This window comes from Epinephelus fuscoguttatus, linkage group LG17 (genome assembly GCF_011397635.1).
Source record: "Epinephelus fuscoguttatus linkage group LG17, E.fuscoguttatus.final_Chr_v1".
Lineage (NCBI taxonomy): Eukaryota > Metazoa > Chordata > Actinopteri > Perciformes > Serranidae > Epinephelus > Epinephelus fuscoguttatus.
Window position 1 is genome coordinate 33,019,214 of NC_064768.1, and position 25,316 is coordinate 33,044,529.

At 41.3% G+C, this 25,316-nt stretch overlaps 1 protein-coding gene across 3 annotated transcripts in view; it reads left to right on the forward strand.

Moving 5' to 3' along the window:
- Positions 1–25,316, forward strand: part of phf14 (PHD finger protein 14) — a 100,255-nt gene that overhangs the window by 49,100 nt on the left and 25,839 nt on the right. For 2 of the 3 annotated variants that reach the window (XM_049602769.1, XM_049602770.1), the window contains exon 17: positions 21,280–21,397. In XM_049602769.1, the coding sequence (XP_049458726.1) occupies positions 21,280–21,397 (118 nt within the window). Of the gene's footprint in view, positions 1–1,877; positions 4,181–21,279; positions 21,398–25,316 lie in introns of those variants that run through there. The other variant, XM_049602771.1, reaches the window with a different exon arrangement.

The following is a 25,316-nucleotide window of genomic DNA, read 5'->3' on the forward strand; positions in this document are numbered from 1 at the left end:
AAGTTTTAAACAATATATCCTGCATAGCAGATATAAGCCATTACGTAAAAAGATTTCATCCCAAACAAAGGAGGTATTATCCTGAACGTAACAGATAACATCTTGTATGTAGGAGGTGATATCCCATACATAGAAGATAATATCTTCTACGTAGAAGATATCCTGTATTTCTAAGTGCTGTTTCGTAGGCAACTGGACTTGCTTTAAGACATTTCACATCTCATCCAAGAGGCTACTTTAGTTCAATCCAGTTGCCTACAATATAGCACTAAGAATTACTATGACCTGGATGACTGGATATGACGAGAAAGCCTGTATGTAGGAGGTAATATCCCAGATGTAGAAGATATTCTCCCATATATCTTGTACGTATGAGATAAACTTTTGCCCAACATTGCCTGCCATTTTTCACCACGCCTCTCAGGGCTTCAGTAGAATTCTCTTAATGCGTTTCATATTGTCTCTCCATCCTCATCGGCTCATTTTCACTTGAACCAGTTTGCGACTTTTTGAGTTGGCATGTTGAAACATAGCTTTCCCCCTTTAAAGTGTAACACTCTTTCCATCTTTTAACATTCTACCAATTCCTTAACTGTGTGTTCTCAGATAGTGGCTAGAAAGACATTCATTTCAGATTGTTCTTGTTTTGAACCGTATTCCATCATTTTATTTTCATCTCCCTCAGCAATTTTTCTGCTCCTGCTTCAATTTGCTGTTGATACAAATTCAACACTTCCTCTGTCTTTACCTATTGTCTCCTCATAAATTCAGATCCAGAGTAAAGTATATTCCACCGCACTAATTCAATTACTACAACAACAGACTCTGCCGTACTCACCACTTTGGTGCTAGGTTTTGTTAAGGATTTGCCACTCCCTGCCTAAATCAACATCTTCTACTGTACTTTGCTGTTTTTTCAGTTGCTGTTCAGCTATTGTCTGTGAAGCTTAACGCTTCCTGTATGAGTGTTTCACATTGCAGAAATGTAAATAATACAGTCCATCTAGAGCTTTATTTTAACTGTTATTTAACGGGATCCATCGATTGAGAAGCAGTTCTCATTTACAATGATGACCTGGCCAAGAGGCAGTGATGGGAGGCAAGTCGATGCAATTAGTCAGTCAGTAGTAGATTATTTTGCAACTGTTTTGATCATTGTGTAATCATTTGTTTTTTAAAGCCAAAATGCAAAATATTTTGTGAAGATGAGCTCGAGATTTTATAATCCAAACAGCTCATCAACTGACGAAGATAATGATCGCAGCTCTAAATCCCTCACTCTATTGGTAGTATTTGAATGTAAAGCATGGGCAGGAAATGTTGCTCTCCATTGACTTTGACATTTTTTTTTTATCCCTCAACAGTGATAAAAAAAAAAAACAGCAAAGTAGATGCTTTTTGAATCATTATGTATTCTTATTAAATAGACAAACTCAGCAGCAGAGTGGTGAGTATGACATGACTCAGTTGTTGTCCTGGTGCTGTCAAAATGACCAATATGCTGAATTTACAATATAAGGTAGGTCATCTCACCACCCACCATACCCATAGTGTTTTGTATCCACCCTTATTATTTGACGCTATTGAAGAATTTAATGTATTTTCTTTTGTTTACAGACCAATATGTGTAGACCAAAAGCATCACAAAAAGCCAGTGTAATCAGTGTAGTGATCTTGTACAGCTTTTTGGAAATGATAGTATGTCCATGGCACGAGCAGTATCATGGAAATATATGAGAGAAAAATCTCAACACTTCAGTACCAAAGTGTCACTGTTTTGTCTGTCGTGCTCTTGAGGCAGCATATAAGTTGTAAGGGATGCTGGTCGGGGGTGTGAGGTGTGCTGCCCTGACTCTTTCTATCTTTGCATTGCACAGGTTGTGAGAGCCGGGGCAGCCACCTCACCTCCCATAAAAACTCGGGACAGATGACCGTTGGCTTAGAGACAGAGAGAGGCAAATTGAAGCGTTTGAAGAATGGCGCTCGAGTCAGGCTGAAGAAAGAGACCGTCACGCCACCCCGCAACCACCCCCTGATCCAAACTGGACCAACAACTGTCCAACGAAAAATTGAACGGAACCGTCTGAATCTAAAACATGGACCTTAAGTGCTTAAGTGTTGTTGGAGTCAGTATTTTTTTGGTTAATGTTGGACGTTCAACTGCTTTTGCACACTACGAGTAACATGGTTGACTCTTTTTATGACCAGTTGTGGCTCAAGTTGCATCTATGCAATTGTCAGCATCCACAAAGTTTTGACCAAGAAAAAAAGAAGTTTGGATTTATACAGTTTATGTTAATTTATGTTGTTAACCATTTCAGGCTATCTCTTGTGCTACTTAGGTAGCATTTAACAAATATAAGTCACAGATGTCTGAAGAGTTGATCATCGAGCCCACTGATGGATACGACTGTTCTGAATTTAATTTGTAAGACAATGAGTCCTTGTATCTTTAAAGATCCCATGAAATGGTTTGATTACTTCCTTAATGTGATGTATTTTCTCTATAAAAAGGGCATTAGACAGTGAGGGATGTATCTGCTATGGAGTGGAAATCAGTATGATTTTATAGGACCAGCAAAAAGACAGGATTTTTAGTTTTCTAATGATAACAGTACGCCCACTAATGAACCATGAAGACCACTGAAGAGGCGCTGTTTTCCACCAAGAAGCAGTTTTCTAAAAAACTCAAGTGCCCGTTTCATGAGATCTTAAAGATTGGGTTCAAATCTGGCTTTTGAGTGCAAGAACTTCGTCCAAAGCCGACAAGCTTCTTGATTGCTCACATGGCAGCTGAGCGTCCCTCTGTTGGAAATGAATGGAAGACTCTTGGCTTGTCGATCATGTTGCTCGCAGTGTGGAAGCATAGTAAAAATCTCAAAGTGCAATAACAGGCAGAAACCTGCTGCACTCAGTTGATTTGTGCATCATCTGACTTAGGACGCTATCCCGAATACTTCCTCTCTATGCCTCTAGGTGCTCACCTGCATCCAACATGTATGTGGATTATTTTAGATCAACTTTTTTTTTCCACTGGTACCAGGCTTGTGCCCATACAACTTCCCATCAATACCAACCAGTCTTATTTAATGAAGTCATTCAGTGTGAATGTGGTTAATTCCAGACACACTTGGACCCAGGCTTTCCCAGACTTGAATGTTGTGTTGTGTTTTCTAAGTAAATAGAGGACCAGAAGTAATAAGACAAGTCAGTGTTGTGTATAGAAAAGCCAACTGTTCCTGGTGTACCAAGTGTAGCAGTAAATAAATGCTACTATACAGCATCTGTAGTAGAAACAAACTAGTGTAGTTAGTGGTAATAGCACTTCAATATTAGTCCAAGTGTCTTTAGGCATTTAGAAGTTTTCCTCTGTCTCCATATCTTGAAGTGACAGTTAAACTGACACGTCCTCAGAAAGAAGCCCAGCTTTGTCTCCATGTCCCTGGTGGCCCGTAGTCAATGCTGTCAAAACAACAGCTGCTTGCTGCTCTGTCAGGGCTCATGACAAGTGTCACATTCTGCCCTCATATGTCAGTCTGTTGCCTGTACGGGGCCCTATATGCATGCTTTTGGGAGCAGTCAAACCCATGCAGTTTACTGCTTTTTTGCTTCTCTGGAGTGTGTCCAGAAACAGCAGCACACTGGGTTTGTCTTTAGAGATGAGCTCTCGGAGCAGAAAGACTTGCTGACTCCTGACCAGTCCTTTCCCATCACTCAAGACTGCGTGTCAGTTTTACAATGCATGTCTATATCTACTTATCCAGATCTGTACAGTAATTTAAAACTGAAAATACGTGATGTGGTCCAGTAGAATTTGAATGCCAGGTAGCTATGTAGTGTGACAATGTGTACAGTATTTATTGAAGAGGCCAAACTTACATTTTTGTGCCTGCATTCTTGATTATATACCATAAGCTTGTGTTGTGAACAGAGTTGAACTCTGATTTGTGACGTAGTCTTAAAGTGACTACCATATTTTTTTTTAAATTGCCAAACATTTGTTCTCATTTGTTTACAGCCATGCGTTTAAGGGAATATTTCTGGTTAATTGTGTTCTGTATTACTGTGATAATGTATGAAGTAAGAATGTGAATGTTGCTGCTGTTGTGTATGTGAAGTGTCTCAGCCTCTGGCCTATAGCTCTTGAGAATTAAGCGGAGCTTTAATAAACTCTTGACTTTTTCACCTTATTGCCGCAGTGATAAATGAGTGTCAGCCAGCTAATTAATTGTTCTAAAGGTGCGGCAGCGGCAGTCCGTTTGTGCGTGTAATGCCCTCTGTCATCTGTGATTTATCACCTGGGAAGTGGCCTTCTTGGGGGAGGTGGTGGCTCAGACGAAATATTCCTTCTCAGCCCACATATAGCACTGCCTACAGCTGATCTGCTGGATTCCCTCACCGCAGTCACTGACAAGGTTTAATAAGCATTTTCTTTAACAGGGAAAACTGTTAGCACAAAGTATTACAGCTGCTAATTGCTAATATGTTGACCTTTAATTTGACCAAGTTCTCACATCTGCTAAAGACCCAAGATCACGTGCAGCCTGGGAAGCTGTCAACCCTAAGATAACCAATGAAGCTTTGACCAGTTATATAGTTAGAGCTGGGTAATATATCAATATGGTAATATAATGAGACTAAATATCTAAATATTTTTCTGGTCTTAAAGGCTGCATTACAGTGAAGTGATGTCATGTTCTGAATTATTTGCATTTACCCACTTAGTCATTACATTCGCATTACTAATAATTATTTATCAATAATCACATTGTGTAAATATTTGGTTAAAGTATCACTTGTCAGCATGAAATTATCATCACAATATTGAGGTATTTGATCAAAAATATCTGTATTTGACCCAGGGGTGGAAATCCCGGGGGGGGCATGACTCCCCCTTCAGTAAAGCTGTCCCCCCCTAGAATCATTTGAGACACAATTAATAATTTTTGAACAATGCAGTAGTATTTATTGAAAGCACAATGTAAGCAGTGCTCATTATAATCACGCAATGATGTGCTATTTAAATCTTAAAAGATTTAGTCCCTCCCTCCCATTCCTAGTAGTGGTATATCCCACACTCTTTCCAAAGGGCGGGGCTACTAGGCAGCAGTAGCAGTGTGTGGCTGGACCGCTGTCCACATTGCACATCGCAGGGTAAGATGTTCACTCACACAGACACAGTTTAACTTACACAAGTTACAACACATCCCATTTACTGTTACAACAAGCCCCAGGCCCAGGCTGATAATATAAACTGTCTGCAACATTTCTCCTGCATTGTTCAAAAAGCCTACTGAATTACGAGTGTTGCTAAGCTAAAAGCTAACGATTAAGCTCAGAGTTTAGTGATAGTCAGAGAGGACAGGAGAGAAAGAAGAGGGAGAGGACAGGACAAGAGCAGTCAGTGGCGGAGGGCTCGTACATAATGGGTACCTGTCTGTAGGCTCTCCACCTGTCAGTGAGACAAACATCAAAACGTGCAGTCTAACCGACGAGGAGCGGTCATTACGCCCCGACTATTGCGCACGGTTGTGAGGTGCGCAGCGGCAGATCTCACAGCACACTGTTTATAAACCAGTTTACCAGTTTAATTGCAGGAAATGTTTAGTTTTAGTTTAGTTAGTATAGACATTCACTCTGCCTGTTGGAGAGATAGAGAGAAGATTAAAGCGTCAAATTGTGGTAAAAGATGCTGTATAAAAGACAGGCTACAACTTTTTTCCTTGCCCGGAATTATTCTCTAAAATTTTACTGTTTATTGTCCCCCCCGCACTATGAATTTGATTTGACCTTCTTCATATCGCCTAGCCCTATGCATAATAACTTCTACACATATAAATGGTTTCAAATACCTCATATCAGAGCTGAACTGCACTTGGGATTTTTAATAAAAGAATGAAAGTTAAAAAAACGGTCATGAAAAAGAACATGAAAGGGTTCATAGCTTCAGCAACGTGAATATGCTCAGCAGATTTCACCATGTCTCAAGTTGACATCTTGGGCTCAGATTGGTGCTAGAAATGTAAATGGTTCATCATGGTTCACGACTGTGCTGACTGAATTTCATTAAAGCCTGGCACGTAGATTTTGTGGCCTCCATCAGAGGATTAAGAAGTTGTGATGTGGATAGTTCACTTGTACAGTTCTTCATGACAACTGAGAAAATTTTATCCACTGATGAAAGCCACAAGTTGTGGGTGAAAGCCCTGGGAAATGTCCAGTAAAGCTGAGTTCACTGCTGCTGTTCTCACTACACAACTTGCATTCTTGTAATCCAGAGTCTTGAAGTCGTTGTGGTTTTAACCCTTACATGATTTATCAGCAACAGCAGGTCAAACTACAAGATCTTGCACCACGATGAATTCCCACTTACTAGAAAATACCAGAGTCAAAAAGTGACAAGGCAGCATTCCAAGCAAGGTATACAGAAACATTGCGTGCAACAGTCCACGTTCCACTTCTCTCTTTGCTTTCTCCCTCTTCACACTTGGAGAGTGCCACATTGTCCCCTGTCTCTGTCTCATTGGCTTGTAGCTTGCTGACAATTATCTAATCATTTAGGCAGGTAGATATTTGTGGAGCGTCTGCAATCCATTGCTGAGCCTCTCACCTTGTGTCTTTAAATAGTTCACACGTAGCATTCGGGCACCGATTTGCGAGCACCAAGCCAACACCAACTGGCCTCTGATATGGAGCTTTTGTCAGGAAGCTCCAAAAATTGTCAGCGAGTGGAAAATCAGGGCTCAAGTTGTGTCGTCTTAACTAGGCATAAGTGAATCTTGTGCTAAGATCTTTTTATGCCTCTGTGCCCACAACAGCCACAGTTGGAAGCATTGTGTTTGCGAGCTGTCTGTACAAACGTCCCATTCTCTTGAACCCAATATCTCAGGAATACCTTGAGGGAATTCCATAACTCAGGAACAGATTGTCTACTGTCAGTGCCACAACTTTGTCTTCCATCTTGTTCCTTTGGTAGTCAACCACAAGCTCTTGGTTCTGATGATATCAAGCTTGGGGTGATTATCGTTGCACTATGTGAGGAAGCTCTCTATCAGTCCTCTTTACTCCTCTGTAAAAACAAGTCTGTAGGTACAGAACATAACTTTCATCCCTCCAAATAATACAGTCAAAGCCGTAATTAAATTTATTCAAAGTCATCACTACATATGTTATAAAAGTCTGAACAGACATGGATGTAAACTGCAACTTAATGAAGGTATAAAATGCGAGGGGTTAGTTCTAGTTGTCAAATTGCCACTGGTTCTTGACAGACAACAGAGCAGATACTGCCGTCCCCAGTCGTATGAAAAGCTTACATAAAATATAGTAACATACTCCAACAAAAGGCACTTGTCTGATGGTGGATGGGCAGCCTTTGTTCTTTCAACAATTGTAGGAGAACACAGAAAGAGACACATTTTGGTTTTCAACATGGCATCTGCGAGCGATGGAACCAACTCACCGTGGTGAACTGTAGCTGCCCCAATCCCTCATCCTCGACCCCGGGGGTCCTCGGGGACCGAACAGCAGCCGGCAAACCAGAGATCAGCTCAGCTACAGCTGGTTTCTGGTTAGGGGATGAGACTGGGGCCAGGAGGCACAGGAAGGGGAGGGGCGAAGAGAGAAAAGCTAGCAGGGAGGTTTCTGGAAAGCAGTAACCTTTCCGATGATGAGTGCGTTTCCCATTACTGCTCTGACACCGGATCCGGGGAGATGATTTAATGGCGGCATTTTGTTTTTGCTGACTTCACCCTTTTTCCCCCCTATTAAAACAGAAAACACAAGAGCTGGGACTGGGGCTGTGTGGGAAGTGTGGCCAAGCAGCTAAAATCTATTACTCCCCTGCTTCTTTCCCTGTCTCTTTATCCCACTGATTCCGCCACAGTGTGGGTCCGCTCCAATGCTTCCTGAGCTACACGCTTTTCCCTTTCCTCCTCCCTAACTGGTTTCTGTCTTATCCTCTTTTAACTGCACTGTGTTCCCTCCTACCCCATTTTTTAATCATTACACACTGAACACGAGCCACAAAGCCCTATGGGTGCCTTATATCTTTATTGATTACCTCGTCATAGACTTGTTTAATGGAGTTGCACTTGGCTACAAGCTGTTCGCATCTCTAGTGGAATTTCCGTAGCAAGCTACCAATAGAGGAGACGGAGTTTCTGGCTGGGTTAGACGCTACAAGGCTTGAGTTTCTCCCACAGAGGTGAGAGCGCAGACCTGCAGCTGAAATTGACTCTTCTCCAGGGTTGTACCCAGTTCACTGGGGCCCCCTGCTGGAAATAAAAGAAACATGCCCTCAGCCACACACAAAGCACCAGGTGAGAGTGGTAGAGCTCACTCCCCTTCCCTTTCCATCCTAGCTGTGAATGAGTTGTGTCCAGACGAGCTAATAAAGGCAGCTGCTCTGACTTGGCGTTTTCCATAGGTGCGACTTCAGCAGTCCATTCATTTCTTCCCCCCTCTTGTAAAACAATGGCTCTTTTCTAATGTTGCAGTGACCCGACAGTAAATCAAAAAAGTAGGAGGCTCGCAAAGTCCAATAATCTACTCCTTTCTATGGGAAGGTACCGGCGCACTTTGTCATGGATGAGAGTCAATGGCCGAGCGCTTTGTGTCATATTGATTTCTGTCACGTGGCCACTCCCAAGGTAATTGCATTGCCCACTTGTGATAAATTCATTGCCTTGTTTCAGCCACTTGGGCTCAGACAGCAGCACTACTGGAGAGAAAAGAAGTTTCTGAGGCCACAAACCCACTGTCAATACTGTGGGTACAAAGCAGGTGGGAAGCAGCAGCCATCAATAACCCTGCAGGTTCTGTCTCATCGTTAAGGTTATTTAGCTCAGTGCTTCATTTGTGTTTTTGATTTTTGTCATTGTTTTAGTAGTCTGGTTTGGTTTTGATAAGGAGAGGAGAACATGGAAGCCAATGTCTTCCTGAATATCTACTTGTCGAGGGTTAAGCCACAAAAGAGGCAAATTTATGCAGAATGACAATGTCCTAAACAAGTAAACAACACAATATATCAACATTTAAAGCCCGACTATGTCACATTTAAAAGAAGTTATTTGTCTTACAAATGAAAAGCGGAATTCAATTTTACCTGCACATTTTTTTGCCGCATCATTTACTGTATTGTTCCTTCTTTCTTGACACATCAACCGCTGCGACGTTTTCCTTTTTATGACACTACAAATACATATGATATATCAGTGTTATACTGTAATTAATGTTGACTTTCCCTTTAATTTTCTCCAAAACTGTACATTAAAACAACTTCATATTTGACATGGTCATAGTCAGGGTTATCCAGGATTGCGTTAAACATTTTATCAAACCTCTGAAAAAACATTTGTTCTTTAATTAGTGAGAGGTTTAAAATGAGGCCATCCTCAGTACATTACAGTACCACTGTGTACATTAATACAGTAAAACAAATTTAAATTGTGTATGGTCACTTTCAGCAAGACTCATTTAATATATGATATGTAATTCTTGCTTTAACGTAAGTCTTTATGTATTGTTTGTGGCCGCTCCAACTACAGGTACTGTCCCAGCACAAATAGACATTGAAATTCATGAAAATAAATGACAAAATTTTGATGTCATGGCAGAAGTAGTGCAGGACGTTTCAAAATCTCAACAACAATTCTGTCAGTGTGAATCTATGGTTTCTCACTTGGTTGGTGGCTCAACAAGATCAAGACTTGGCCTTGGTGTCTTGACTCATTTTGACATTTACTGTCAGCACATAATTGTTGAATGTGGCCTCAGTGAAAGGGTCAGAGTTAAGGTCAAGGTATTCTTCAAATAAAGTAGTCGTCCGGGCATGTTATGTGAAAATGTGTGAAGACAAAGTATTTAAAAGGGCCTGCCATTGTAGAGAGGGCCAAGGGGTGATAATCCTCCACCAACCAATAACGGCTAACAATTTTGAACAGTCTTTGGCAGACATACTTGTTGTTGTACTGGACCGTACGCATGGAAAGTGATGGAAGTAGTTGTGTGAAGAAAGGAAAAGACCCCCTCTACTTTCTCATACCTGGCCAGTCACTACAGGAAGTGAGCAGATTGATTTTTGGACTCAGATGTTGGTACCACACAGCGTACTGACCCTTTTGCTTGGTCTGGTATGACCTATGTTTGCTAATTTTAGCCAGCTTTATGGAGATACAGGTGTATAGGCAGACATTATAGAATTAGTTTGCTGACTCTTGACTCTTGTCAACTTATACTGTAATGCTCGTTTTGCCATTATCTCATAATTGTCATATATTCTCTCAGTGACAGGGTTGGGTCAGGATCAGTGTTACTTTTGCAAAAGTTATATAGTTTTGCTTTTGTGCTGGTTTCTCCAGTGTTATTTACAAAGCACGGAGCTTTGTGCTGATCAACTGCCAGAAAATTCCACACTAAAGAAATAAAGGCTTGAGATAAATTAACACAGATAAAATTCTGAAATTAGCTCACAGACGTAACATAAACAGTTATGTTATGTGACATTGTATCTTGGTCTACGTACGAACAAAACACAGACTGTTTTTAATAGATAAGCTTCACTCTGTTGGACACTACAACACAAAACTCAGAACGTTTATACATAAATCCTTTTGGTTGGAGTTCTGGCTACGCCTTCGACATGGTTCACTTAGCGTGAATTATCTCACTACATTCCCACGTCCAAAGAGCTCATATCTTTTCACATAATTTTCTATTCTATCCAACTGACTCAGTCTAATATTGTGTCACCAATGTCCTAGTCAGTGTGATTTATTTAGTTGTGGCCATACGTCGTGGAATATTTCTGCAGCCTCTGTGGATGAATTGAGGCTCTTTGCAGATCGTCGAGCGATGAAGCTTCCTCTTCACAACACCTGGACAGCAATGTGACAGCCATTTTAAAGAGGTGGATGAGATCAAATGAAGTCCGTTTAGATTTGTGGGCCATGAGGCCCCGCTTCGCGAGGATGGGTCGTAGCGGAGCAGGGGAGGGAGGGGGGTCTGAGAACTTCACACAGAGATTAAATACCAGATGAAAGTGGACACGAATCGCCAACTGAGAGCAACATGTGTAGCAGACAAAAGCAATCAATCATGTCCCCTCCACAACCTCACCTCCAATAAGATTAGATCAATCAATAACCTCTCTTATGAGTGATTGGATTTTGTCTGCTTCCAAAGTGCAAGGGAGGGGGAGGGGGACTGCTCAATTTTCCCAATGATTAAAGCTGGGCCAAATTGCTTTGATAACATCAAGGACCTTGCTGTGGCGGGGTGTGTAAGGGCAGTGTTGGGAGCAGATAGGCTGGTGGTAGCAGGTGACAGTGAAGAGACTGAGAACAACACTGGCTACATTACGTAGATCAACCAGTGATGGTCCAGAATCATCTTCCAAGACACCAGTGCTGCTAGATTTAGACTTTAATGGATCAAACACCCGCAAGAACATCTGCTTGCTCACTAGTTAATCAGCCTAACACTGGCTAGATTCGCAGACTGTAGGGAAACATGGATGGTCTGTGATGTCACAAATAGTGTCTAAATAGATGTTTTATTGATTGACAATTTGTTTGTCATTGCAGTCACTCCTAATTTGGGTCCTTTCCCAAATTAGGAGTGACTGCATTGGACTAAAAACTATGTAAAGAGAGCAGAAAACAGAAATCTTGCACACTGTAGCCATTAGCACTTTTTGGAATTTAATGGAGTAGAAGTAAACAACAGTGTGGGAGACCTCAGATTTCTTTAAATCTGAGTTGTCTGTGGCATCTTAAGGCACTTTGACATAACCCTCAGTGTCAGCCATAGTGTCATAGTAGTAGTCGAGTATTCTATCGCTTTTTCTGGCAATTATTCAAGGAATCAGATAAGAAATACTGTGTGAGAATCTGCTATTGTGGTATGCTAACTCTGTTTTGCAGTACACACTAAACTTTTTTTAATTTTAACCTATAATGATTCCACACCCTTGACACTTTCTGTTGTTTTCTTTGGCGTGTCTCTCGCTCTTTTCTTGTACTTCTTCCGCCATCGTTTTGCACTTCGCGTCTCACATCCATGTTACAGCTGCGTAGGCTATCAACAGCGAAAGTAACATAAGCGCCTTTTGCAATAGAAGCAACCATCAAAAAGCCTCAAGGCAAAAAATTACTGGAATTATTCGAGTTACGCAAGGAATGATTTCAGCCCTAGTTGTCGGGCCATTTATTTTTACCAGCCACGGCAATGTTGCAAGGCCTGGTATTGTTTTTAATGTGTGTGTGTGTGTGTGTGTGTGTGATTATGGTGAAATGTGGTCCAAGTGACGCAAATTGTAGCAGGAAGTACCGCAGAAGCTTATATGTCTGTCTGTAGCATCACAACTGTACAAGATGCAGTCATGAAACTTAACTAGTGGGTAATTGAGATCAAAATGAAGAAAGATGGATGTGATCCGAGCAAGGGAGCTGGAAGAGTTTCAAGAGAAGAAAGATACCGAATGCTTAAAGGAAGAGTCAGGCATTTTGTGAAATGGAGAGCAGTTAAAACTAGGGATGTCCCTTAGCAAAAAAACGTGCATCAGCATCAGATCGGACTGCATGGAAAAATGCCGATCCAAGAACTCCGACCCAGATTTTCCGGCCAGCCCAACGCTCCGCGATTCAAGCAGTCCATTCCAGTGATCCGCTCCAGCACTTACTATCAATCCACCAGGCCAGCATGCAGACACTCAGGAAACAGCAGCACCAGGCTGGCACTGACACTACAAAAATAACTGAAAAGGAAAGGCTGCATTGTTTGTTAAATGTCAACAATGTCTTGTGGCGTTAATCTACTTTTCATTTATTAGGGGGCCAAAGCACAAATGTGTGGAGTCTTGCTGCTATTTTAATTTCAATATTAGACATTTTAAAGATTTCTTGTGTTGATTTATTTTCTATTTATTAAGGGGCCAAAGCAGCCAAAGCAAACCAGCTATATTTTTTATTTAATGTTAATGTTCAAGTTTAAAGTTTGTTTATTTAACTCTGTTAACAATAAACGGGTCAGTTTCTCATACCAACTGTTGTGGATCATTCTAACTAACCCGATTAAGTAGTTGTTCTTGTTAGAGTAATATCGCGTGATCAAACCTTTTCTGACATGACTGACAACAAAATAAGTGAATATGTATATTATGCGCTTGGATCGGATTGGTATCGGTATCGGCCAAAACTCAAGGCTGGAATATCGTTATCGGATCGGAAGTGAAAAAGCTGGATTGGGACATCCCTAGTTAAAACACTTATGGATTTGGTTGACTTCCTTTTTTTTTTTTGGTGGCTATTTGTAATATAAAAATGTCCTGTATCTACTTGTGTTACAGATGAAATTGATATCAATTGAAAGACTACTGGTTTGACAGCAAAAGACAAAATTTCAGAAAATGTTGGAATGTTCCTTTAACTGCTCTGGTCGCTTTGTGCCCTTTCACACCATGAACTGATGTCTTGTAGTGTTAGGTAGCATGACACAGCTAATGTTATGATAGCTTCCTCCATTTGGGGCTCTACCTTTCCCTTCCCTCAAAGGTCAGCGCTGTCAGGATGTTTTGTTATCTGTCAGCAGAGCAGAGTACTGCGCCAAAGTTCACCAAAATGCAACAACATCAAAACTCCTTGTACATTTATATTGACTCCAGGAGCAATTCCTCTGACTGCACTGAATACAATGTATTTCTGTCAGAAACTGATCCGTGTTACCAGGCCCTTACAGCAGTGGGCTGGGGCTGTGTCGGTCAGCTCTCAGTGTAATTGTGTGGAATTCTCCGAATGTGAAGCTCAGTTTTGCAAGTTTAAACTCACCTTTTGTGGATAAATGAAGATTAAAAAGCACATTATCACGCACACAGAAAACCATGCATCTGCATCAGTGAGCAGTGCTTTAATTCAAAGATCTTCCCCACGATACACAACAAACATTAAAAAAGGTTCATTAAGGTAAAGTAATTAGGAAAGCGTGTGTGCAGTCGTCACAGTCTTGCCAAATAAAAAGAGCCCTCCTGTGAGTTTGGAAGGTCTTCAACAGTCTCCAGCAGCGAAACTGAAGAGTTTGCGCCTTCTTTCTCACCTTACTTGGAGATTCATGTGAAATCAATTGGCGGTTTGTGTGCGACATAGGAGAATGCTCATTAGTGGAGCACACACACTTTGGTCATTTGTCTTCTATTCACTAGGTGGCCGGAGGGCACTTAAAATTCCCATCGTTTCCTAGGCAGATATGCCTGCTCAGCCCATCCCAGATTCTTTACAGTGTGTGTGTGTGTGTGAGAGAGATCCACCTGCCTCTGCATATTCGTGTTAATGTGCAGCAGCTGTTAGCTTATGCCCCTACAACTCATAAGATGCCAATTATCTATGCCAATTAAATTTCTACTCTGATTTTAGTAAATCTACCACGCTTAATGTGTAAACACTACAGGTATATTATTAGACACATTCACAGCTTTTCTGAGCCGAGTGCCAGAGGGCTGCCTTTCATAACTTAACACTTAATAGAGTTTGGCTAGTCTCCATCTGAATGGAGCTCCACACTGTTTTCTGTTGGTTGCTTAAAGGATAATTCTGATTTATTACAAGTTGGGTCTTGTTTTTGGGCTCAGGTCATCATACCTAGTGACATCAAGTTACCACAAGAGCAGTCAGACATCACACAGGTTTTGGAACAAAACCCACAGGTTAGCCAGAATTCTCTGGACGAAGAGAACGCAGGCCAGCTGTAAATTTATGACCTTAACCTGGTTCAACTTCCTAAACTTTTTATGGTATTGGCTGATCTGTCACTACATCCTGGCAGAAGTACATGAGACAACAAATCTGTATGAAAATTAGGGGTGGGAATCTCTAGGCACCTCACGATTCGATCCAATTCCAATTCCGAGGGCAACGATTCTCGATTCTAAAACGAGCCAATAAGCTAGATTTACACTAGATATTGATAAACATTTTTGTAATAAAGCTGGGAATACATATCCGGGTGCATACAAACTGTATTACTTACTGTGGTTGAGATGACTGCACTTCACCGGTCTCCTCCGGTCCATCCTCCTCATCCACAAATCTCAACGGGACTCTCCTGTCCCTCGTTGACCTCCTTGACATTTCTCCTCCAGTATTTACAAAACTATAACTGACTATAACTATCTATGAACTATAAAAACACGAACAATGGCAAAACTACGAACTATGGTGGAAACACGACGAAAACACGGCAGGAAACACTCAAAAACACGGCATAAAAAACTCAAAAGCTCTCAAAAAACCACAAATACTATTATTTATAACACTAAATATTATTTACAAAGAAAACGCCACCCAGACTCCACTAAAACTCACCAAAACACCATTAAAGCACCGCTAAATCACTCCAACTTGCACTCTCCTCGTCAGCTGTCGCACTCCTCCTGCTGTGCCCACTTCCCTCCCCTCCACCACAGGTAATGACGTCACTACCGTATACCAGCTCTGCTTCTCAGCTTTCAGAATCCGTTGGAATTACGTCGATAGCGTGAATGGTCGAGGAGTTACGGTAATTTGAAAAATAAATATAAAAATAAAATTAAAATCGATTGAGTTTTCCAAATCGATGCTCGCATCGTTCAAGACAGAATCTCGATGCATCTTAAAATCAATTTTTTTTCCCCACCCCTAATGAAAATCGTGTTTTTCCTCCTCGTAGTGCTCCTTGTGGTATTTGTTAGAATCTACCTCAGACAAAGGAAAATCAAACCAATCAGAGCCCAGGAGTCTCTAACGCAGCTGTCAATCATGTCAGTCAAAGGCCATAAACTTTGGTCACACTGTCAAACTACGCAGTGCTGATCAAATAAATCAATATTCTTTTACTGTTTTGCCTGTTTCTCACCTCAGATGTTTTTAGAAACATATTTTAGTGTACTGTTTAACTTGCCTGGTTCCAGACCATAGACCCGGCCCACTCAACTGAGTAGGCTTGCATCTCTGGTCTGACATACTGCAATGAATTTGCAATTTATCTCGTCCAAACAATGGAAGGACCAATGAACACCGGGGGTGGGGGCGGGTCTAGCGATTAGCCATTCAGCGCCACGCTGATGTCAAGCTGTACGCCGGTGGGTAACTGGTGAGGATAGCAACAGTGGCGACCGCTACAGATCCTACAGACCACGTTAACGATGCTATCGAGGTATTTCGCCACTGCTCGTTAATAGAGGACCGAATTAAGGAAGCTGCTAAACTGGATTTAACGGCGATGCAGCTAGGCGTGCGCGACGACGGAGACATTTTAAACGGGCAACGCTCGCTTGTTTTCAGCACCCCTGAGGCATGGATACTAATGACGTCAGATTCTGGGTGAGTCGTTGATCTTTACTGATTGGTTAGGGAAAAATCAAATTCCCTCCCCCTTGTAAATCGCCTTCAATGGAGGCGATGTCAGACGGAAGGTTCTGGGAGCTTCAGTCTGACACTCAGGCTACTGTTTAACTGTAAAATGACAAAGTTTGTGACCCGGCTGCCATGTTGAGAACAGTCGAGCAAAAACCAAGCACCAGCCACCGGTGTGAGCAAACTTTCTCATTTGTGTTGGTGACGGCACGGTTGGGTTTAGACACCAAAACCACTTGGTTAGGTTGAGAAAAAGATCATGTTTTCGGTAAAAGTAATACATTTGTTAGGTAGGCGATGTAAGTACGTCACTAAACGTGATGTCACTACATAAAGGGTATAAGTACGTGAAGTTTAAAGAAGTCAACACTGACTTTTAGTTTCTCATGGGACACAAACAGCCGTCTCCTGGGTAAAAGTTGTGTGCTTGTTTGACTGATCCACCACCCCGACCTCTCCTCTACGGGGACTTTCTCGCTCTTTATACTACCTATGGGGTTGTTACATCATTCACCGCCCATTGTGTGACGTTGCTGAACCAGGGAATACGTGTCTCCATCATGACAAAGGATCATAATTGACTTTCCATTGGCATTGTGTCAGTGGTGCTGGCATGTAAAATGAGCACATTACTTGCCGCCACCATGTAATGCGGTGTAAAGAGGTCGGTTTTTTTTTTCAATTCAATTTGGTTGCTGTCAGATAAGTCACTGTCTTCAGAAAATAACGAACTATATCCACCTAATGCATTTTGAACCTCTTTTGATTGTTGTAGGTGTCAGAAAATTAATTGTTAATACATTGTGAAATTAATGGAATGTCATTAGAACGTTTGAATGACAGAAATTCTCTTTTGGTTTGATCACAGCCACGATCCTCATAGACACAAATTTAACATGAGGTGAACAAAAGAATGCAGAATGACCCTCAGCAAGCTGTGATTCCTTCATGTTCAGACTGGACGTGTTGTCAGCGCTTCCCGTGAAACGTCAGACTCAGACAAAGCCTGAGGCACAGTTGCCATTTGCCATATTGAACATGTCTGCAGAGCCATCAGATCTGATACCATCAAACTGCCTAATTCCTTTCAGCACACACATCCAACACAAAGCTGGCTTCATTGTTGAGGACTCATAATTGATATCCAAACATTGGCTGCCATAAATCATGCACAGACAGCTTCTTGGACAGAGTGTATAATGTGATTTCATGATATTCATCCTGAAACCACAGCATGAAAAGACAGAACAATCCCAACAAAATGAAACAGAATCAGTGTGGAGGAGCAATGATCACCCGCTGATTCAATAAATCCTGTTCATTTTATTGACTGAGGCGAGGAGAGTGGATCAGCAGCTTCCTGAATGCCTCAACGCTGCAGGAATGATAGTGATGTGTTTGTTAAGAAGAAAATAGAAGGCATTCCCTTTAAATCATCTAGTATCTCAGATATAGTTTCAGTCTATTGTTTAACCACTTTTCTAGATTCATGTGATATATATTCGGTGTAATCACTTACATTTACTGTGTTTCAAACCCATATCATTAAACAGCAGGTACTGTAACAAAGACAACACTCGCTGGCTGAACCATTCATAGGTGCTAGTTAAGCTGATCACTCTGAGTGAACTGAAGGCAATCAACCCTCCTCTCTCCTCTGAGAAAAGTGAGGGGAACAAAAGTATGACTTTGAGTGGTGAGATTGATATGTCCCCCTCAATACTATGTTATATTATATTACATATTATAATATTACAGCCTCGTCCCTGTTAATCTGGATAATTTGCAGACCCCAATGTGAGTTTTTACTTTTACAAATATCCAAACGCGATAGGCTACCTGTAACATTGTATACAGTGGTATAAAGTTGAAATAGTCACCAGTACTCTTAACATCAGCCTGCATAGCATGCACAAACAATATCTGGGGGCAAAAATTACGCACGAGAATTGTTAATTTGTGGGTATAAAAATGCTAATTTGTTTTAAAACAAAGTAACTACTAATAGCCCACAAGTGCAATGGACAGTGTGCTCAAATTCAAATGTGGGTACTGGGACAAATTGGCAGCCCAATATTTATTTAGCTCTCTTAATTGACCCATGATTTCTCAAATGCAGTGTTAACATGCTGATGTTTAGCAGGTGAAATGTTTACCATGTTCACCATTTTAGCTTAGCATGTTAGCATTAAAACCAAACACAAAGTACAGCTGTGGTTGATGGGAATGTTTTACACCTTTTTGGTCAGAAATCAAAGTGTTGCACAAACTGAAATTCTGCCCACATGTGTAAAAATAATAGACTTAGCCCTTGTGACATCATTGTTTTTTGGACTCGGATTTTGAAGCCTCAAGTTTGACATTTTGGCCATTACCATTTTGAATTTTTGGAGCCATTATTGTCCATATTTGGACAAGAGAGTGAAGATAACCCTAGCTGCTAGCATGATTAGTATGATGCGTTTACAACTATGGTTAGCTGTGATAATGCAAATGCTAATGCTAATTTTTGCTTGCAAAATAAAGGCTGAAACCATTTAAGCAAAATGTATCTACCCGAAAAACTGAACATCGAACTTCTTAGAGGGTTTTTAGGACAACAAAACCCTGAACAAGACTTTCCTAGGCAACCAAAATGTTGAAATATAATTTGCATTTACTGAAAACACACTGACATAACGACAGTAACAGCTACGTCTATACTCTGCTAATCTAGGCTTACGCCATAAGTACTTCTCCTAAGTGATGTTGTTGGCATCCACCTGTCACTCAGAGCAGCAACACCTCTAATTGTGCAAAACATTAAGCCTTTAAAACATCAAATGGGTGAGTAATATAAACATTCACCCCCCACCCCCCCCCACCCCCCATAGTTGTCATGAAAGGAGAATTTAGCCATCTGACCAAAACCTTTTTTTTTGCACCAGGTTGTAAAAATATTTGCTATAAACATCTGCTGTAAAGTCAGGCATATTTAACATGGCGGTCTATGGGTATTGAGTCCCATTTGGAGCCAGCCTCAAGTGGCCATTGGAGGAACTGCAGTTTTTACACTTTCTTGTTGGCTTCACTTTCCAGCCCCAGACACTGCGGTTTGGTAAAAAGTCAAATGATCATCAATGTTATTACAATTCATCATGAGGAGATCATGTCTGTAATACATTTCATAACAATCCATCATGTAGTTTTTGAGAGATTTCACTTAAATCCCAAATATGAACCTCATGGCAGCACGAGAGAAAAGGTCAGGAGATCATGAAAGTCAGAAGTGTTTGTCCTCTGGTAACAAAAAATCTGTTTTGGCCAATTCACTCAATAATTGTTGAGATATCTACAGAATAAGTAAAAACTCTGACCTGCTGGTGGCGCTAGAGGAACAGTCAAGGGCTCACCAGATTGTCTGGGTGTGTACAAAATGTCACAGTAATTCATCCAATAGTCGCTGGTATATTTTAGCCTGGACTAATGCAGTGAAATAGACCTCATACTGTAGCTCGCACAGCTGTTCCTTTTTCCTTTCACTCACTGCCTCTTTGAGCAGGAACCAGGCCCATTCTGCCTGCCACTTATAATCACTACACCATGAGCACCTACATTCATTAGAAAGTGCCTGTACTGAGTAGTATGTAATAAGTTGGACAGAAATCCACCCTGCAGGAACTCTGACAACTCCACTGCCTGTATACACTGTGACTTTATTTTGCTCTCTAACCACCAAAGGCCAAAGTCATTTTGTGTGCAGTATAACGGCTGCAGTCCTGTGCCTGTTCACACTCATTGTACAATATAGCCTATTTATGTGGAACTAATAGCGTCTTTGGCCATATATCAATGCAGGACATGAGTCACACCTTTGGACACCTTCATTATACTTTGTGTTTTTTTAACTCACTTACAGAACAAGCAATTTAGATTTCTTCCTTTTTATTAACTCTGTCTCCATGAATCTCAGTTCCGGTTAGCAGAGCTAGTAAACAGCTGAGGGAAGTCAATACTGCATTGACGCACAATAAACTACATTAAAAGCATGGTGGGTGTATCTGAGCCACGAAAGATTGGCCTGTGACTGCAGCACAAAGAGGGCAGACTTTCCTTTTTAATCATTTATGAGACTGACTGCCCTTCAACAAGCTCCCCCTGCCTGGTAAACACACACACACTCCACAATTAGAGCCAATTATGTCCTAATCAATGAAGGAGATTCACATTCTCCAATGAAAATCTGATAACAGCTTAACAGCCCGGGAGGTCAACCTGAACCCTCTCTGTTCGTCTCCATTACTGGGGGAAGAATGACAGCACGAGGGGTTTGATGACAGGGGGAGAAACACAGCAGGACAATAGTGACAAGTGTATCTGCAGGGTTCAGAGAGACTTTTTAAGACCTTGGTAATCATCAGGTTGGAGTTTGAGATCAATTTCTAACCTGTGAAATGACAAAACATGTACTATAATCACATTACATTTGTCAGTAATGCAGTACTATAACGTGGTCCTAAATTCAGTAATCAAATATTCTTAATCTATGCAGCATCTGGGTAAAACCATGGTACTCATCTCTCTGTGTCCTCCCTGTTGTCTGGCCCTTGTTACTTTACCTGAGGACACAGAGTCGGTCCAGGTGTAGGAGACCCGACAGGCATTTATCTGACACTAACAAGGCCTGTATTTATCTGGCTGCTGATATGAACCATTGGACAGTCAATGGCTGTGTAAGGTCAAGGGAGTGGAGTGATTAGAGGGACTTATGAATGCATTAACAAAGTCTCATGACTGACAACTAGCTGCCTTGTCATCATCCATCATCGCTCCCGAGCTGGCCTCATCATTACAGGAAGACGGGGGCTTTTATTTATGTGAGGTGTAACACGCGCCCTTCCTGTCTGTGCCTCAGGTGTGACGAGTGCCGGCTCTGCTATCACTTTGGGTGTCTGGACCCCCCGCTGAAGAAATCCCCCAAGCAGACAGGATACGGCTGGATCTGCCAGGAGTGTGACACATCCTCCTCCAAGGTGAGTGTTGACTGTATGTGTGCACGCCTCAGAAAGCAACAGAGGGAGGGGAATGCAATTGGGGTAAGGTTGGCCTGCTTCGTCATGTCGCCTCATCAGTGTGTTGTGCTGAGATATGTACCTGTGTTTGGTTTTATTTGTGTACTTATTTGGTCAAAATTGAAATTACCAAGAAGAAATTTAAGCTTTTTATTTTTGCATATCGTTTGCACTGCCTGTGTTGCCGGGGTTTTTTAGTACCAGCTGATCCTGACTGATTTCCCTAAGGTTTAAGCAGAAGTTTAAACTTAGAAAAGTCGACTACGCTAAAAGTAAGAAAACAGATAAAAATTGAGCGCAATTTTATCAATTAGGTTAAACATTGTCCAAAAAATATCGAGTATAAGAGCCATATGAAATCAGTAATCAGTTTTTTAAATTTTAAATGCCATGGGAATCGTCTACCAACCGGATGGTTTGTGGTTCGATCCCTGGCCTTTGCAGTCTACATTTCAGAGACACACTGAATCCGACATTGCTCCTGTTGGCTATGTCATTGGTGTGTGAGCGCATGTGAATTTTTATCTGATGAGCAAGTGTGGTTGCCTTGGCCGCCAGTGTATGAATGTGAATGGATGAATGGTGCTTTTAGTTTAAAGCACTTTGAGTGGTTGCCAAGATGAGAAAAGTGCCTTTTACCATAACAACTCAGAACTCACTGTTAAAAGATAACAAATTACATTTATTTACTGTGTATTTAACATCTTGACTCATCTCATGCGGTAACTCTTACGCATGAGTGTGATTCTCAGGATCTCCCATGCGCCCAACCAATGAAAAGCCTAAGCACTTTTCCCGTTCAGCCAAGTAAGAAGACATCCAGGCAACATGAGTGTGTGAAGGCTCGATCATACTTTCCGTATTTGCGGATTTGGACCATGCACATGTGTACATGACTCTGAGAGTGTATGTGTGTTTGTGTGCGTGTGTGTGAAAGAGAAAGAAAGAGAGTGAGAAGTGTTGCTGACTCCTCCCTTTCTGTCTGGGTATCAGAGGGCTAACTTCTGGTGCTGACTAGCAAGGGTAGCAACGTTTCCTCAACTAGTTGTCTAATTACGCACATCACTAGTATCAACTGACATTGTTGGTACTGTCATTTGATTGGCGTAATATTTGTGTGGACAGGCACTAATAATTCATCATTCCAAGATGGTCATTGCCAGCCTTGTTGTTAATCCATGTAAATCGGTTACATCAGCTACTTAGCTGTAAAGACAGATACACACAAAGCCAGCATAGCTCCTTTTTTTTAGCCAAACTAACCAAATTAGAGTAAATATTAGATTTTATTTCAGTGCAACTGCCAACAGTGGTGGCTTTGCAGCCATTTTGCCACAGACCTCTAAGTATGTCTGTTGTTCCTTTCACCATTGGTCCTTTTTTTAAGGCAGACATCTTGACATATCATAGTAAAAGAGCGCAGGCATATTTAATAACATTAATTATAGCTGTGTTCCACTTACAGGAGGCCCTGGTATTGTGCACGCAGGCTCACTGGAATAGTTTACTGGAACACTTAATGGAACTGTGCCTTCGTTAATGTTGTCAATTTTCACCCGTGCTGTTCCTGCCATCCCTACCACCAAGTCAAAATGTCTGAGCACATTTTAAGCATACAATTTAAGGGGAAGATACGTCAGTTTCAATTCAAACAAACAAAATTCCCAAATTTTCTCTGTGAGGCCAGGATTTATGTTTACTCAGCTTCGAAAACAGCACGTAATAAATGTAGCGATGTTCCTTCAGATGGTGTCATGTCTTTCCACTCTTGACAAACGGTGGTGGTAATAAAAGGACAGAAGAAAAGAACCAAGTGGATGTAAACCATGCAGCTTTAAAAATATTCCACAAACTGACTGTGTAAATATTTCATAAGAATGGAAAATCAATGTGACACATTTGTCAGACCTCAACAAACTGTGTTTATTCACAGGAAAAATCCACAAGCTACCTTTGAGTTCTGATAATGAAAATTGGCCATTGTCAGAATACAGAGTTGTATTTAATCACTAAAATGCATCTGCTTTCTGCTTCCCCACTTATTGTTTAAATATTTCTGTGAAACCCAGCTAACACTGCACAATTGTCTGGTAACTGCAAGGGTCTTTTCACTCACTGTAATTCTGTGAAAATTGAAAATGAACAAGTACAAAACAGTTGCTGTCCATCTCAAAAAATAGATCCTTAAAAGCAGGATTTCATTTTCATAAAGGTACAAAAATGCCCTGCACAACTAGTGTCTTTTTTTGTTTAGTTGTTTGCTTGTTTTTATTAAATTATATTGACATAAAAGGTCACATTTGGCCGCATCTCAACCTAATTGATAAATGTATCCCCATTTCTGTCTCTCTAGAAACCAGTATTCTGTCCTGCCCCGTCTTTGTGTAAAATGGGGGCTGATTGATGCTGGCGCAGGAGACGTGAATTATAAAAGCCATAGTGAAAATGCTGAATCACAGGAATAAAACATTCAATTATCAAAAAAAGCAAAAGGTTAAAGAGCTCTTTAAATGTTAAGTGGTCTTGATGCAAAAGTCTATAGGAATCAAATTTGTTTTGAAATACTCTATTAGTAAGTTTTTACATGAATCTACAGTTTTGATACCATATATGTTTTTTTATTTTATTCAGTGGATGAACTTACTCCAACTTCAGCTGACCTCTGATCTGTGCTCCTTGGCATCATTGAGCTATAGTTTACACTTAGATGAACACATGAGGAAAAGCTGAATGTGAGCATCGATCCAGGCAGCATGTTTCAGTAAAGATGTGAACATCTGTCTTCTTATATTTAGAAAGGGATTTAGGTTTAGCGGCAGTCCAATGGGATTCCTCTCTAACGTCTAATGAATCCCAGCACAGGTTTGTTGAGAAAAGTTTTGAGGCTGTTTTACTCCTTGTTTTAACACAGTGAAAGTTTTGAGTCATCTGACTTTTTGGATCTTAATTTAATTTTGCTGTCAGCTGGATGTAGCTGACCGGACTGCCTTGACTGCTGCTAACATGAGCTAAGTGGGGTTTGTTTTTGGCCTGATGGTTAAGCTTGACAGCCCTTTTTATTGAGGATTTTAAGCAATTTTACCTGACTCCTCACTGCACAGTGATGGCTCTGACATAGAGGCAGAATGATGTGCCATAGAGTGCATGCTGGATGATATTCCCCGACGACAACAGCTCCTCGGGTCAGGGTTTGCTGATCTTGAATCTGCCGGCATCATCTTCCTCCCTGGTCCTGGCCATGACTCCTCCACATGGGCATTAGTGGTTTAAGAGGAGCAGATCCAAATGAGAAAACAGCTGATCTAGCTGACAGTGTTGCTTCATGGGACCCGTCTGTGCCAACCTCTCAATAGGTGCAGGGAGCATCTGTACCCCCCACCCAGTTTGGTTCCCACTACCTTTCTTAAGGTAAGGCGTCCTTGACTATTGACTCCAGCAAAGCCTTCCTTAAGGTAAGATGTCCTTGACTATTGACTCCAGCAAAGCCTTCCTTAAGGTAAGGCGTCCTTGACTATTGACTCCACCATAGCCTTCCTTAAGGTAAGGCGTCCTTGACTGTTGACTCCAGCAAAGCCTTTCTTAAGGTAAGGTGTCCTTGACTATTGGCTCCAGCAAAGCCTTTCTTAAGGTAAGGCGTCCTTGACTATTGACTCCAGCAAAGCCTTTCTTAAGGTAAGGCGTCCTTGACTATTGACTCCAGCAAAGCCTTTCTTAAGGTAAGGCGTCCTTGACTATTGGCTCCAGCAAAGCCTTTCTTAAGGTAAGGCGTCCTTGACTATTGACTCCAGCAAAGCCTTTCTTAAGGTAAGGCGTCCTTGACTATTGGCTCCAGCAAAGCCTTCCTTAAGGTAAGGCATCGTTGACTATTGACTCCATTAAA